Source organism: Neoarius graeffei, chromosome 14, assembly GCF_027579695.1.
Source record: "Neoarius graeffei isolate fNeoGra1 chromosome 14, fNeoGra1.pri, whole genome shotgun sequence".
Lineage (NCBI taxonomy): Eukaryota > Metazoa > Chordata > Actinopteri > Siluriformes > Ariidae > Neoarius > Neoarius graeffei.
Window position 1 is genome coordinate 26143961 of NC_083582.1, and position 17479 is coordinate 26161439.

The 17479-nt window shown below is 39.2% G+C and overlaps 1 protein-coding gene across 3 annotated transcripts in view; it reads left to right on the forward strand.

The window, feature by feature from the left end:
• The window catches only part of p4ha1a (prolyl 4-hydroxylase, alpha polypeptide I a), a 111993-nt gene that overhangs the window by 92669 nt on the left and 1845 nt on the right, over positions 1 to 17479 (forward strand). For all 3 annotated transcript variants that reach the window (XM_060939480.1, XM_060939481.1, XM_060939479.1), the window contains 5 exons: positions 3510 to 3609; positions 6812 to 6865; positions 8446 to 8511; positions 13426 to 13494; positions 13591 to 13687. In XM_060939480.1, the coding sequence (XP_060795463.1) occupies positions 3510 to 3609; positions 6812 to 6865; positions 8446 to 8511; positions 13426 to 13494; positions 13591 to 13687 (386 nt within the window). The remainder of the gene's footprint in view (positions 1 to 3509; positions 3610 to 6811; positions 6866 to 8445; positions 8512 to 13425; positions 13495 to 13590; positions 13688 to 17479) is intronic.

The window sequence follows — 17479 nt, forward strand, 5'->3', positions numbered from 1 at the left end:
TATATATATATATATATATATATATATATATATATATATATATATTTTTTTTTTTTTTTTTTTTTTTTTTAAATTTCATTATCATCTGGTCCAATACAGATAAATTTAATAAATGTAGTAATTCAAGCTTCATTAACATGCAATATATTCAGGGGTTCTGGACAGTCAGAATTTAGTGGTGTACAATCCAAATCATAAAAAATTGGGATGGTATGTTGGAACAATGATTTTTAAATCATCTTTGACCTGTACTGCGCTTAAAACAATACACAGCACATTAGTTTGTTTTACCTCATGAATTTAGTAAGCACTTTTTTTTTTAAATTAAAGTACTCTAAGTAATGAAGCATTTCAGGTGTTACTTTTTCACGTTCTTCCTGCAAACAGGTCTTAAGGTGTGGAACAGTACAGGGTAATTATCATATCATATATATGTCTTGCTAAAGTCTTCATCCCCTGTGATGTTTGTCCTGTTTTGTCACATTACAAGCTGGAATTAAAATGGATTCTTAGGAAGTTAGCATCATTTGATTTACACAACATACTGTACCTACAACTTGAAAGATGAAAATTGTTTTATTGTGACAAACAATAATTAAGATGAAAAAACAGAAGTTTGGTATGTGCATAGGTATTTTAAATATTGACTTTTTTTTTGGGGGGGGGGATGTCCCCCCCCAAAAAAAGTCAATATTTTGTAGAGCCACCTTTTGCGGCAATTACAGCTTCAAGTCTCTTGGGGTACGTCTCTATTAGCTTAGCACATCTAGCCACTGGGATTTTTGCCCATTCCTCAAGGCAAAATGGCTCCAGTTCCTTCAAGTTAGATGGGTTGTGTTGGTGTACAGCAATCTTCAAGTGATGCCACATATTCTCAGTTGGATTGAGGTCTGGGCTTTGATTAGGCCATTCCAAGACATTTAAATGTTTCCATTTATACCACTCCAGTATAGCTTTAGCAGTATGCTTAGGGTCATTGTCCTGCTGGAACGTGAACTGTCATCTCACTCTCAAACCTCTGGCTGACTCAAACAGGTTTTCCTCCTGTATTGCTCTGTATTTATTGCCATCCATCTTTCCTTCAGTCCTGACCAGCTTTCCTGTCCCTGCAGATGAAAAATATCCCTACAGCATGATGCTGCCACCACATGCTTCACTGTAAGAATGGTGTTCTCAGGGTGTCTCACAGGTGTTCTCAGGCTTGTGTCACACATGGCATTTCCCATGATGGCCAAAAAGTTCAATTTTAGTCTTATTTGGCCAGAGAAATGTGTTTGGGGAGTCTGCCGCATGCTGTTGGGAAAACCCCAAACATGTTTTCTTAAGCAATGACTTTTTTTCTGGCCACTCTTCCATAAAGTCCTGCTCTGTGGAGTCTACAGCTTGAAGTGGTCCTTTGGACAGATATGCCCGTCTCCGCTATGGCTCTTTGAAGCTCTTTCAGTGTTATCTTTGTTGTATCTCTGATTAATGCCCTCCTTGCCTGGTCTGTGAGTTTTGGTGGATGGCCTTCTTTTGGCAGGTTTGTAGTGGTGCCATATTCTTTCTATTTTGCTATAATGGATTTAATGGTGCGCTGTGGGATATTCAAAGTTTGGGATATTTTTAAACCCCGACCCTGATCCACACTTCGCAACTTGTCTCTGACCTGTTTGGAGTGCTCTTTGGTTTTCATGTTACTTGCTTAGTAGTGTTGCAGAGTCATGGTCCTTCCAAAACAGGTTGATTTTATACAGACATCATGTGACTGATCATGTGACACTTTGATTGCACACAGGTGGATCTTTAATCAACTAATTATGTGACTTATGAAGTGAATTGGTTGGGCCAGCTCTTATTTAGGGGTTTCATCTGAAAGGGGATGAATACCTATGCATACTCCAGATTTTTTTTTTTCCCCATCTATGGTTTGTCTCAATAAAACAACAATTTTCACCTTTAAGGTGGTAGGCATGTTGTGTAAATCAAATGGTGCTAACCCCCCCCCCCCCCCCCCCCCCCCAAATCCATTTAAATTCTAGCTTGTAATGTGACAAAATAGGACAAGCACTAAGGGGGATGAATACTTTTGCAAGTGTGTGTGTGTGTGGTTGTCCCCCCCTCCCCCAGAATTCTCTGTTGTGTACAGGGGACAGGCACTCTCTTCTTCCATAGCTATGCCTTTGTAATGTGTGTGGAATGTGGTTTTGCAGTGTCTTGTTGAAATATCCCTGGAAAAGATGTCTTGAAGGCAGCATATGTTGCTTCAAACTCTCAATGTACTTTTCTGCGTTAATGCTGCCATCACAGAAATATAAGTTACCTTTGCCAAGGCCCCTGAGACAACCACACACCATGACAGACCCTGACTTTTGGACTTTGGTGGTCATTTCTGTCTTTTGTCTGGAAAACTTTGTGTCTTTTTCTGACAAAAAAAGACCTGGAATATCGAGTCATTTGACCACAGTACACATTTTGATTATGTGATGGTCCATCCCAGATGTCTCTGAGCCCAGAGAAATCGTCAGTGCTTCTGGACACAGTTAACGTAGGGTTTCCTTTTTGCACAGTAAAGTTTTAACTGGCATTTGTGGATGTAACTCCATATTGTAGTGCTTGACAAAGGTTTGCCAAAGTAATCCTGAACCCATGTGGTTATATCAGCTACAGATGAATGACGGTTCTTGATGCAGTACCATCTGAGTGATAAGAGATCACAGGTGTTCAGCTTAGGCTTGAGCCCTTGCCCTTTATGCACCCAAATTCTTCCAGATTCCTTGAACCGTTTAATGATATGCACTGTTGAGGGTGAAATATCTGAATCCCTTCATATCTTTCTTTGAGGCACATTATTTTTAAACATTTCAATAATTTTCTCCTGCATTTGTTGAGAAACTAGAGATCCTCAGCCATCTTTGCTCTGCAAAGGCTAGGCCTTTCCTGGATACTGATTTTTGTAGTAAAAATCATGATTACAATCACTTGTTGACATCACCAGATTCAAATCATGTCATCATTTAATTGTTTTAACTCATTACTTGTGCTAAATTGCCCCTGTCCCAACTTTTCATTCCTGAAGTGCAGGAATGGGTGTATTATTAACAAATGAAGTTGACCAGATAAAATATGAAATATCTTGGGCCCATACTGTCTGCAATGAAATACAATGATTTTTATTTATTTGTTTATTTATTTATTTTGCATTTTCCATACAGTCCCAACTTTTTCTCATTTGGGATTGTAATTTCCAGTGTGTAGAGAATCCGTATCTTTAGATCAGTGAGTTAGCGAGCCCCCTACACATCAAAAACACATTATGACTATAGTACATTTGACTCTGCTGTTTTTTCTTTACTGAACTCCCTACATATGACCAATAAAACCTAAATCTTAGTAACTACACTGCATGCTGTCTTTTGTACTAACTCAAATCACCACTAATTCTTGACCATTTTCCAACAATGATTGTGACTCTCTTAGACTGTTTTCATGCTGATCACAGAAAAGCTGACATTGTTTTCTGCTTGCAGCGCCTGGCTAGCAGCCTATGAGCACCCAGTGGTGGACCGCATTAATCAGAGAATTCAGGATATTACAGGTTTGGATGTCAGAACAGCAGAGGAGCTACAGGTGTGTGTATCTTTGTGTGAGATTTTGAAGATTTGCAGAATGGATAAGACAAATATTGTATCTGATGCTGTCAAAATTACTGCTTAAGGCCTGCTCTCTCTTTAAAATATATAGTCAATTCAGAAAATATTCAGTTCTTTCTGAAGACTTTTAGGACTTGTGTGAAAATCTGATGTTGTTTTAGGTCATATTTATGCAGAAATATAGAAAATTCTAAGGGGTTCACAAACTTTCAAGCACCACTGTAGATTGATTGATTCACTTAATCCACTTTAAATTTAAGGTATAATGCAAAGTGCCAAAATTGAATATGTATAAAAGGGGTAAATTTATAATTACGTATGTTTAAAACTCATATCTGGAATTAATGTATTTCTGTAGAGCTGCTTTGTGATCTCTACTGTTCACGCTATGCCAGTAGAACTGAATTGAAGAGGGGTTTGAATAATTTCCACACCTATGGGGCTGTTATTGTGGCAAAATTATTTGCAAATATGTGTGGAGTTGTATAACTGTCTGAAGCCGTGTGCGCATAATCAGATTTGTAAATGTGTAAAAGAATCTTTAATTCTTGCATGCACAAATCTGTGAATGTGTAGACAAATCTATAAATGTGTATATTAATGGCTGAAAAGTTTAAGTATTTTTCTCCAAGAGCAAGAAAGTCCAGCCTGCATCCTGCAAAATGAGGTGGGGCACGTGTAGCCCTGCCCCAACCCAGAAATGGAAAGAAATGGCCCTTACAATGTTTTTTACAGGTGGACTAGATGTGATTTTCTATGTTAATATTCACTACAGGGATAGGCAGCTCCAGTCCTGTATTATTGCTATCCAGGAGATTTTAAATTTTATATCAGAATGTGACATCTGCTAGATCCTGGCGCTCAAGGACTTAAAATGCCTATCCCTGGTTCAGTGGGTCATAACACCATGGGATTTTTTACTTATATAGACTTGCACTGTAGGATCAGGAGTCAAATGATTCTAATTGCAGTATGGTACAGTAAAATTGACCCAAAATTGCACTGATGAAACTCGGGAAGATGCTCTTTCACGTGACTGCAGAGTTATTCATGCATTATGGGACAACTCTGAGAAATAACTACTGAAATGTAGCCTATGTATTTGGCCATATAAATCCATTAAATACAAAGGGATTTAGTATGAATTTGTCTTACAGTGGTACAGTAAAATTCTCCCCCAGTTGGCACCAGTGATGATGCAGATTCTTCTTCATGTATATATGAGAGAATTATTCACTTGAAAAAGCTTCAGAGAAACCGTTTCCCAAACCCAGCCTGTTTGCATATAAAGCCACTGAAATGCCACATGATTCAGAATTAATTTATTAATTTGCCAAAAATGGCTATGCTAATAATTCATCTCATGCTCTTTCATATTGTACCTTTGTAAAATATAGCTTATTTATTTGGCCAAGAGACAGGAGGCAAAGTTGGAGGTGGCGGAGTTGAGGATGTTAAGGTTTGCGATGGGAGTGACAAGGTTGGACAGGATAAGGAACGAGTACATCAGAGGGACAGCACATGTGGAGAGCTTGGGAATTAAGCTAAGAGAGATGAGACTGAGATGGTATGGGCACATCCTGAGAAGAGATGCAGAGCATGTGGAAAGGAGGATGTTGAGGATGGAGCTGCCAGGCAAATGAAAACAAGGAAGGCCAAAGAGGAGATACATGGATGTGGTGAGAGAGGACATGAAAGTGGCAGGTGTGGTAGAGAAGGATGCGGAAGACAGGGAGCAATGGAGACGAAAGATCTGCTGTGGCGACCCCTAATCGGGAGCAGCCAAAAGAAGAAGACGAAGAAGAAATTGATGTTGAAATCCACATAACTCTCTACATTTTCTCCTTTTAAACAGAGTACATACATCATGTTTTTACATTTAATCTAATGGCACATTTATTACAGTTTATTCAGGGGAATCTGTCAAATGCTGTCAAATCCTTTTCTTTCTGGTTCTGAGGGCTTCATGATCCTTTACTGTACATCCGTGTATGGACACGCGTTGAAAAACTTAAGCATGGATAGCTTGACAGTGAAATTCTAAACTGCAGATAGCTTCACTGCAGCGTAAAAAGCAGTGTTTTGACATTTTGAGCGCCACCTTTTATGCTGTTTTCATTAACAAAATGTATGTGGAAAGTGATGAAAAATGGCTGTTCTGCTTGCCATACCTCAGGTCAGGGTCAACAAAACCTTGTCCATACAGACAAATTTCCACACACACTTGCAGATATGCCATGTGTAAAATGACAGGCAATTGAAGGGCCAACTTGAGTTGTAACTGATGACTTCCAGCTTTTGGAGCTGCTGTTTTTCCAGCTCTTGGAACAAAATACTTTGACTTTTCAACCATTAGTATCTCAGTACACATTTACAGATTCGTCTACACGTGTACAAATCTCATCACACATTTATAGATGATTTTTTTTAAAATACACATTTATAGATCTGAGAAAACACACATTGAGAGTCATACAACTCTCCACATACATGTGTAAATAAGTTTGCTACAATAATAGCCCCATACAAATCCACTGTACACCATTTTATATTATATATATACAGGACACTTTTTTGATCGAATAAAAACATGTATTCTATTCCATTCTAGCAGGTTTCATTCATTTGGTTTGATAGCGTGCAATATTATTAGCATATCGCTTATCCTACATGTATTATGTCACTCTACCCAATGGAGAATGAGCGTTGAATATGGTTTACGATATTGCATGGTTGTCAAGACAACATGATGTCACATGTCGGAGCTGATGTGAATATCCAATGAGAGAGTTTTCTGCTGCACATGCGTGGAAGCATTTCTTTGTTCGCCGGGAAAGAGAAAGAGGTGTTGAACACTTGAAAGGCTACCAAAATTTCATTAAATATTCTTGACGCATATTTACAAGAGAAAAACATCCCAACAGACATCGAGAAACTGGAAAAAATTGTGTATGTCTTAATAATAATATTGGCTGGCTTTTTTCATGGTATTTCAGATATATTCCATTCAGCTAGCATGATACTGAACTCGTCTTCAACTTTAGTATCACGCTAGCTGAATGGAATATATCTGATATACCACTCAAAGCCAGCCAATATTATTTAAGTACATTATACTATGTGTTATGCATAATCTGTGTCTCTCTCTCTCTCTCTCTCTCTCTCTCTCTGCCTCTTAGGTGGCTAATTATGGTGTAGGAGGACAGTATGAGCCGCACTTTGACTTTGGACGGGTAAAAAGCATTGTCATTTTACTTTTTAACAGCTCTCAACAGCCATTTACCTGTTTGCCTGGCTCAGCAAAATGGGTGAAATGCATGTCAGTCTCCCATGGACTGATTTCAGGGTTGATCTGTATTCTCCCCTGATCTGCACATCAACTTGTATCAACAAAACATCAAAAGATTAAGGGCCTTAATGTTTAAGTTCACAAAATTCATAATTTGCAGAATGAGATTTGTAATAAGTACAATCCATTTCACCTTCAGGCGTTAGACTTTTTTTTTTTTTTCTGTGCTCCATAATTTAAGAATATTGGCTTATAGAGATGTCAGAAATTTAATACTATATTAATCTGTGCTTATTTATTCAGCAACAACTTCTTTTTTTTTTTTTAAACACACATTAGTATTGACATGATGTAGGCTGACCTGGCGACTTGTCCAGGGTGTAGCCCGCCTTTCGCCCGTAGTCAGCTGGGATAGGCTCCAGCTTGCCTGCGACCCTGCAGAACAGGATAAAGCGGCTAGAGATAATGAGATGAGATGAGATGGTTTATAGAGATGTCAGAAATTTAATACTATATTAATCTGTGCCTATTTATTCAGCAACTTCTTTTTTTTTTCTTTTTTTTAAACACACATTAGTATTGACATGATGTAGGCTGACCTGGCAACTTGTCCAGGGTGTACCCTGCCTTTCGCCCGTAGTCAGCTGGGATAAGCTCCAGCTTGCCTGCGACCCTGCAGAACAGGATAAAGCGGCTAGAGATAATGAGATGAGATGATGTAGGCTTACTGGGATGTTTTTACACCTAAAATAAATCATCTTTCGGCTGTTCCCGTTAGGGGTCGCCACAACAGATAACGTCCCTCCATCTCCTCCTGTCCTCCAAATCTTTTGTCCCACCAACCTTCATGTCCTCCTTCACCACATCCATAAATCTTATCTTTGGTCTTCCTCTTTTCTTTCTACCTGGCAACTCTACCTCCAGCATTCTTTTTCCCATATGCCCTGGATCTCTCCTCTGTACGTGTCCATCTCACTCTTGCCTCTCTCACTTTGTCTCCAAGCCATCCTACATGTGCTGTCCCTCTAATATCCTCGTTTCTAATCCTGCCCAACTTTGTCACTCCCGGTGAAAATCTCAGCATCTTCAGCTCCACTACCTCCAGCTCACTCTCCTGTCTTTTTGCCAGTGCCCCTGTCTCCAAACCATACAACATAGCTGATCTTGTTCATGTTCCCTTTCACTCTTGCTGGCAACCTTCACACAGATCACTCCTGACACTCTCCTCCATCCATTCCAAATTGCTTGCACTCTCCTTCACTTCTGTTCTGCACTCGTCATTACTTTGTACACCAAAAAGAACCCCACACTTATTAATTAAAATATTTTTATATAATATTATATAATTTTTATTATTATTAAATACAAATAAAGTAGTTCACTGAAGTAACGCCCTGGTGTAGAACACCTCTGTTGAAAGCTGTTTTGAACTATTTTGAACTTCTGCTTTGAGTTCACATACAACTGAAACGGTCAGCACTGTTTTGTTTCCTGCTTTATACTATTGTTTATGATCTCTGATAGAAAGACGAGCCAGATGCCTTTAAGGAGCTGGGTACAGGGAACCGCATTGCCACCTGGCTCTTCTATGTAAGTGATTTTAAGACAATTGTACTCACGGATGTGAAATCTCCGCGTTTCCGCGGAAATCCGCGTTTTTCAAATTGCCTTTCCGCGTAAAAAAATCGTTTTCCGCGTTTTCTAAAATTTAAAATATATATATATATTCGGTAAAGTCTGGCGCGAAACTTTTCCGGATTTTACTAAGCGGAAGTGACGAAAGCTCCTTACAGCGATCTGATCATTATCGCTGTGTGGAGAGGAGTCGCTATTGTACATGCACTGCTACGAGCAGACCTGCCAACCTTTACGCATTTTGCGTAGCAGATACGCATTTAGACATCAAACTACGCTGCTACGATTTAACACTTCAAAATACGCAAAAAGCCATTGATGGCTTTGAGTTCAAAGTAGAGCCCTGCACTCCCGCGGGACCCAACGCAAAGCAGTGCGGCGCGGGGCAAATTTTGAAAGCTCATTTCGGGCGGGAGGGGGAGGTGATAAGCTGCAGTCCCGCTAACTAAAAACGTGTTTAAAATAAAATTTATAAATTATTAATTTATGTCTATCATATATAATTTGTGCTGGATATTTTATTTGGCATTAATAAAAACATTTTAAGATGCCTAAATTTGCGGATGTGGTCTAATCTCGCGTACGTTTCCGATTCCTTTCCGCTCTTCCGTGTTTGAGATCTCCGATCGTGGCAGAAGAGCAGAGCTCCTCTAGTGAAGCTCACAGTGCTTCAGAAGTGCTGCTTTAAAAAGAAAGTGGGAGTGCGAGTGCGCAAAGTGAGAGCTGTCAATCAAAGTGAGAGCTGTCAATCATGAGCGCATGCAGCGCTCAACTTGGAATGTGTCAGCAGAATGTCAGAGTCTAAACAATAAACTTACAATAAACCTAACAATGCCACCTATAAATACACAACATGTAGATCTACATAACGTTATCTGTGCCATCTCACAGCAGTTTGCTTAGCTATTTTTAATCAGGGCAAATAGCCTTATAGCCAAAACTAGTATATGATGCTTTAATTTATGGAGATGCCTTTTGTTTACACGTGATTTCCAAATGAGGGGTATTGCAATTTTATATTAGTCTAAATGAACATCTACACCAAGTTGCAAGCATCAGGGGAAGATTATGGACGCACCAAATTTGGCTTAACGGTCATTTAATGGTGAAATGCCGCTCGCACTGTCAGCCAACTTCGGGTTGTTTCTCTGAATTCCGACAATAAACGAGACCATCCGAACACATCTGAAAACATCGTGGTTTGAACTGTGTTGGTTCAAATCAACTTGGTTCAGACCAAGTTGGTACTACAGCTTTGGGAAACAGTCGTTTTTTGGATGTTAGTTAGTTCAAACTTGCATCGTACCATATTGGTTTAATGCTAACTTGGTTGGTTGTTTGGGAAACGCACCCCTGAACGTGAGCTGTAGATATTTATGCTCAAATCCACTCAAAGTAGGGGGCGGGCCACCATCACGCTGTGTCTTTAAATTATATTAATTTCTTATAGGCCTACTTGTATTTCCTAGAGTGTAAATGTGAGGAGTGACATATAAGCTATGTACAATATTCTTAATATCCACTGTAGATGTTGGTAGGTGTGTTGGGTATCTCTGTAAAGCCTCAGCTGCGCATGGCGCCTGGTAACGCGCACCCTCGCTCCGTGCGCTAGGTGAAGGATCGGTCAGTGGGGAGCTCAGCTAAGCTCAGCATGTTTAATTCCCCAAGCCAATGACAAGAACTTTCGTGAGAAATAACGCGAACGTCCGCATCATGCGGGATTTGGGAGCGGGACAAAATATGGCAGGTGGGAGCGGGACTGAAAATCATAATTCTTTGCGGGAGCGGGACTGAAAATTCTGTCCAGCGCAGACCTCTAGAAAGATCTTTAATATTCCGGTTCAACTGTCTGTGCATTCGCGCACTAGGCAACTCGTCTATGGGTGTAACCGCATTGACCAGCAACCTGTAGAGAAAAGAAGACTTCGACCAATCACAGCGCTAGTTTTAAACTCTTCAAATAGGCCTAGGCTATGAGGCGAAGCGGAGAGCCGAGGAGCCGTCAAAACGAAAGTAACGACATTGATTTTCATCCCTCTCGGTCGATCTTCATACTGTGACTGGTTTTACAAGGGAGGACGGTGCTAAACACCGTTTTGAAGGTAAATGGGCAGGGCAAGGGTATTGTGAATAAAGCAAGGACAACCGTTCTAACGTCAGAGTTCAAAGCACAGTGTTCCGCCTTATCTGAAGGAAATATTTGTTCCAGCTTGTTTTGATATTTGACCCAGGCTTCTCAATCCAAAAAATATTGCATAGCCTAAAGTGAAAATGTACTGTAGTAGCCTACTGACGTTTCCATCCAGTCGACCGATAGACGCGTTAAAATCTTCTGAACTAGGCTACTCGTGCATGTGAGATTCAATGAGCAGCGCACGAAGTGTTTTCACGTAAGTGCGTGTAGTGGATGATGTGTGTTTTGTGTATGCGCGTGCCTTGCAGTTAATAATGCACATGACGTCAGATGAGGATACTGACAGAGAGAGGTTAGCAAATCTAAAAAGAAGCGAGTCTATGCCCCTCAGAAGTTCCTAACGAAGTATCAAGATCAATGGCCATGCCTCCGCCCCCTAAACTGCCTAATCATGCGTTTTGCACAGTGTGCAATTATGATTTTGACATTAGCCATCAAGGAAATACAGGTAATAATATTGCTAACATAGAAATGCTTGCATTTATATACATAGGCCATTATTTTTTTCCAAATTAGGCCAGGTCAGTGAATATTATAAAGGCTATGTTATTGGATAGGCCAGAGTAGCCTATAATTTATTTTCAGTAAGTTTTTCTGTAAGTGTGGTTATCAGTTTGCATTTACTAAATATTAATATTGAAAAAAATATATTTATATAGGTACTCTGGAATATTCACTTTCGATGTTTAGTGTAGCGAGGAGCAACAGAATCTCTTTTATGGTCAAAACTAAATTTATGAAAAAAGGATTGTGTGTGTGTGTGTTTTGCAGACTGTCGGCGTCTGTTTTAAAAGACATAGGCTATAGCCCTTTGGTTTTTCTGTTATCTATACAATATAATGCTAAATGTCAAAAGGGACATAGCATGCTATTTGGGATTCTTTGTTGTTTATAATTCCCAATGTATTTAAGACACAATATGCCAAAGGCAGTACATTTATCCCTTATCTTTAAGTTTAAGGTCTGTATAAAGGACATATTTTTGGGGCACAGTTGCCTTGTGCCAAATGTCTTGGTGAAAGCATTGGAAATATATTCATGCCTTTTCATTGAGTTCTTGTTTTCTTCATAGTCTGCTTGTATGTTGAATAACTAGATATGGTGGTGAGTGGGAACTCTGTGCTTAGTAATACATTGTTCACATGCTCCCTCATTACAATCAATACTGATCAGCAAATGTGCCTGACCTCACGCCGTGCTGCGCTGCACCGCCACGATAAGTTGCTACTCAAAATTTTTTTCCAAGGTTGGCAGGTATGTACGAGTATGAATGAAAATGGCGGCATTGTCTGTGAAGTCCGATGTCACGAAAATAGATTCTGGCATTGAAAATAAGTGGCGTTGGGACTGGTTAGAGCGCAAAGCTCCCGATGGAAGTGTTTTTAGTTTGGTTTTTGAAAAACTCAACAAGAAAGGAATCGCACATTGCAAATTGTGTTGCTGTGAACTGAACTACGGACGGCGTGGATTTGTGACTCTCAGTGGACACGTGAAAAGCGAAAAACACAGGAGTCGAGTTGAGATTCAGAAGACTAACTATGCATTGCCAGGTAGGCATCAATAATAATAATAATAATAATAATAATAATGTTTTATCCTACGTATTAAAAACATTACCTTCACTGTTACTTTTTGAATGAAATTTTTAGTTCTCTGAAAATAATGTGATAATTCCAATCTAATTTATCACTAGCACATTTAATATTTACAGATACATTTGAACAATGATTAGGTTTAATCTGAAATTATATTGCAAGTATAAACTTCACAGAAAGTGTGGAATTTTATTTAGCCATTAATTTTTCAGGTGTTAGGTCTGATTGAAGAGAGTAAGTACATGTACTATGAACTGGTGGCAGGGTTTAAATTTTATTGCTAGTTATGTAAGGCCACATAAAATTATATTCTTGTTCCTCATAATCATTACAGCCCGAACCAAAAAAAATTGACACACCATAAACATTTTTTTTTTTACACTGGTAATTTAGCGTCATGCCTCTGAAACCAGAGTCTGCTCCAACCATTCCAATTTTTCGTGTTTTATCCCCCACATAGCAGAAAAATAAAACAAAATAAAAATAAAATAAGCCCGTCCTACCCATTTTGAGGAAAAATAGAGATGAGAAACAAGAAATTATTTTCATATGGCCTAACATGACATTTGTAGTGGTGGTAGTTTGGTATCAATGGTAAAATTTTTCAGACTTAAGGCCAGACACGGCACCCCAAACCTGAAACATGACACTTTTTTCTCATTTTCAAAAATTTTTTGTAAAGTTCTGAAACATGTATCACTAAAGCACCATGAAATTTGACCAAAACATTTTTTAAACTGAAATGTGCTAATTTAGAAATTTTACATTTTATGTGCTTAAAGTGTCACCATTTTAAGTCCTTTTTACAAAAATTTTCGTGGGGGAGACCTCCCAGACCCCCACCAATGGGAGGGCACACCCTCCCATACCCTCCCCATGACAACTTGGTTGTCGTGACGACCCCTTCGGGGTCATCTGTTGAGCCTAAAAATTTTCCTCTTTTTTTAAAATTTGTCACTCACATCCCTGGTACTATGTACTTGTTTTCCCTCTATTTGTACTGAAATGAGGGTGTTTTTTTTTTTAAATTACCATATAAAAAAGCAATCTCTGCAATATAAGCACATATTTCTTTTGTAGATGAGTGATGTGGCAGCAGGGGGTGCCACAGTCTTCCCAGAAGTTGGAGCAGCAGTAAAGCCAATAAAGGTATAACATGTTCCTGTTGGTGAAACAGGGCTTGGCTTACTTTGTCCCGATTATTCCAGTTTTCAGTATTTTATCAATCTTTGTTTGTCTGTATAGGGTACAGCAGTGTTTTGGTATAATTTGTTCCCAAGTGGAGAGGGAGATTACAGCACAAGGCATGCCGCTTGCCCAGTACTTATTGGCAATAAGTGGGGTAAGTGACCTGAAGTCATCTTCATTAGAGCTCCTTTTTCTTTACTCCACACTGTATGTGCTTCTGTTTTAATTTAGGATATTTTTACTTTGAAGGAAATCTCCACTCTGAACAACTTGCATATTAATCTTAATACCCTGTAGCCTTCAGCAATGTCCAAAATGTATTTTGTAATGAAATACTGAGTTGTCTTTTCGATTAAACATCTTTCACCAACAAGTTGGTGTATTTCCACTTTGTTTACTGGTTTCCTACCCACAAGGCCATTCTACAGCCTGTTGATAGGGGCACCAGTGAAAATTAGCCCTCCGTTTATCTTGACCTAGAGAGAGTGATACAGCAGTGCTTTGTTCTTTAAGCTGACCAACTCACCTTCTCATCTTTACACTTTGCTCAAGCAGATAAGGTTCCAAAATTTTCTTAATACTACCATATTACACAAATACACCATCGTGACATAGTTGAGCCAAGTCTCTGCCATAATTCAGTCTCTGTGTCATATAGCTGCATTACATTTGAGGGCTTTCAGTCCAATGGGTGCTGCATCCACTACTTCTGCTTTAGTGCTGGGCGGAATACCGGTTCATCCGATATACTGGTTTTAATTTCCCATATAGCATGAATTTTTCATATACTGTCATATACCATAGCATAGCTCAAACAACTGTAATACTTCATTTGGCAGCAAATTATGTAACAATGTTTGCCATTAGAAGAGCTACAGAGCTCTGTGCAGAGTGTACTGAGAGGGGACCCCTATTAACTGTGCATACACTTCTTACTAACGGTGATAACTTCATAACACAACAATCAATTACCCACAATTTACTTTAATCACGTATTCCTCCCTCACTCCAAGTGCTGCGCACTGTGATTCTCTTTCTCGGCACACCTCGCGGACTTCACAATTATAACGCGCGCTTCCCGATTGCTCTTTGTTTTTCATGTACTGTACACATATGCACTAATTACTCCACTTGCAGCCATCTTATTTACTGGGGGCTGTGCAAAAATATTGTTTCTTCTATTAATTGTTTTTATAACAATCATAAAAGGTTCATGATTAAACATAGCAAGCGAGCTACACAGATGAGCTCTGACTAGTATTTAAAAGCAGTTACTAGGACCCCCTTTAGATGTCACTCTCTCGGTTAACTTTTAGCATTAAAATCAAATTATTAGCTTGTGAATTAGAATCAAATTGAATCGGGCATCTGTGCCAATACCCAACCCTATTATTTACCCCACAGTCATCATCTATGATCAAATATTTTGCCGCTGGGGGCATCGTGGCTCAGGTGGATGGGGCGCCGTGCCGTGGATCCGGCGACCCGGGTTCGGTTCCGGCCCGGGGTCATTTCCTGGTCCCTCCCCGTCTCTCTCTCTCCCGCTCATTTCCTGTCTCTGCACTGTCCTATCCAATAATAAAGGTGAAAAAAGCCCCCCCAAAAAATATCTTTAAATATTTTGCCGCTATGATGGATGCCTGATGCATGAAATACACACTAGTATATACACAGTCATGTGAAAAAATAAGTGCAGTCCATGGAAATTGTATACTTTTTTCCAACATATTTAAACAAGTAAACATTTCACCCTTTTGATACAATGCCTACTGTATCAAATAAAAGTGATATATTTGAACAAATGGCACACGAACGTGACATTTTGTAGCCATTTTCATATTTTAAATTTAAAAAAATCAGTAAAACAAAAAACTAAGGACACCATGGAAGAAGTAAGTACACCCTTACGTTTATCACACTTCCAAGTCCATAAAATTAGACTCGGGTGTTCCAGAGTAGGTGCCATTGATTAGAACTTCCTGCAGGTAGAGGTACAGGTGGAACCGGTCTTCTTTAAACCTGATGTCTAGGGTCTGGTGTGCTCTTTGTTATTGAAGTGTGTGGTGTCATCATGCCAAGATCTAAAGAGCTCTCTAAGGACCTCAGAAAAAAGGTTGTGGGTGCTTATGAATCTGTCAAGAGGTTTAAAAAGATCTCTAAATTATTAGAAATAAATCATTCCACTGTAAGGAAAATCATCTACAAGTGGTATAGATTTTAAACAACTGCCAAATATGTCCAGGAGTGGCCACCCCAGCAAATTCAGCCCAAGAGCAGACCGTTTGATGCTAAAAGAAGTCTCCAAGAACCCCAAAACTTCACCACTGGATCTGCAGGTAACTCCTGCAACTGTTGGTGTGAAAGTGCATACATCTACAATCAGAAAGAGATTGGGCAAATTTGACCTGCATGGGAGGTGTGCCAAGAAAAAGCCTTTGCTGTCCAAAAAGAATGTTAGGTTTTGATCTCTCTGTACCAAAGAAGGTCAAATTGACACAGTATGGTTTAGGAATGTAGACCTCTGCTGCTTAAGCGATTCTGCCTCACGGGTCAATCCGGGAGCAATCACTGACACAGATGCAGCTGTTCAGAGATGTTTCTCAGTTTATTGGAGGACAAACATGAGTATATACACTACCATTCAAAAGTTTGGGGTCACCCAGACAATTTTGTGTTTTCCATGAAAAGTCACACTTTTATTTACCACCATAAGTTGTAAAATGAATAGAAAATATAGTCAAGACATTTTTCTGGCCATTTTGAGCATTTAATCGACCCCACAAATGTGATGCTCCAGAAACTCAATCTGCTCAAAGGAAGGTCAGTTTTATAGCTTCTCTAAAGAGCTAAACTGTTTTCAGCTGTGCTAACATGATTGTACAAGGGTTTTCTAATCATCCATTAGCCTTCTGAGGCAATGAGCAAACACATTGTACCATTAGAACACTGAAGTGATAGTTGCTGGAAATGGGCCTCTATACACCTATATAGATATTGCACCAAAAACCAGACATTTGCAGCTAGAATAGTCATTTACCACATTAGCAATGTATAGAGTGGATTTCTGATTAGTTTAAAGTGATCTTCATTGAAAAGAACAGTGCTTTTCTTTCAAAAATAAGGAAATTTCAAAGTGACCCCAAACTTTTGAATGGTAGTGTATTCACATGGGTTTAACAATCAAAAACAACTAGTAATCAGAACAGCCTGACTGTTCCAGTTTCAAGCATGTTAAACATGTATTTCTATCAGAATGTTAAAGCAAGACTACAGTTTGCCAATGAACATTATAGGCAAAGACCAGGCCTTTTGGAATAACGTGCTCCGGACAGACGAATCAAACGTGTGGCACAGACCAAAGACGGCTTTTCAGGAAAAGAACCTCATACCAGCCATGAAGCATGGTGGTGGAAATGTTATGGTTTGGGGTTGCTTCGCTGCCTCAGAAACTAGGAAACTTGCATTCATTGATTCAACTCTGAATTTTGAATCATATCAAAGAGTGCTTGAAGATAATTTGAGGCCATCTGTTCAGAAGTTGAACCGGAGGTGAACCTTTCAGATAATGATCCTCAGCACACTCGTAAATCCACTAAGGAATGGCTCAAAAAGAAGGAATAGAGGGTTATGGAATGGCCCCATCAAAGCCCAGATTTTGAACCCTGTTGAAATGTTGTGGAGAGATTTTGAAAAGGGCAGTACATGCAAGAAAACAGTCAAACATCTTGCAAATTAAGGAATTTTGTATGGAAAAGTGATCATAAATTTCAGCAAGCCGATGTCAGAGACTGGTGGACAATTATGCAAAATGGCTACAAGAAGTTATGTCTGTTAAAGGTGGCAATACTGGCTTCTGAAGCCAAGGGTGTACTTACTTTCTCCACAAAAGAATATTACATCTATTGATATTTTTGTTGAATAAATGACAACTAATTTTCCTTGTTGT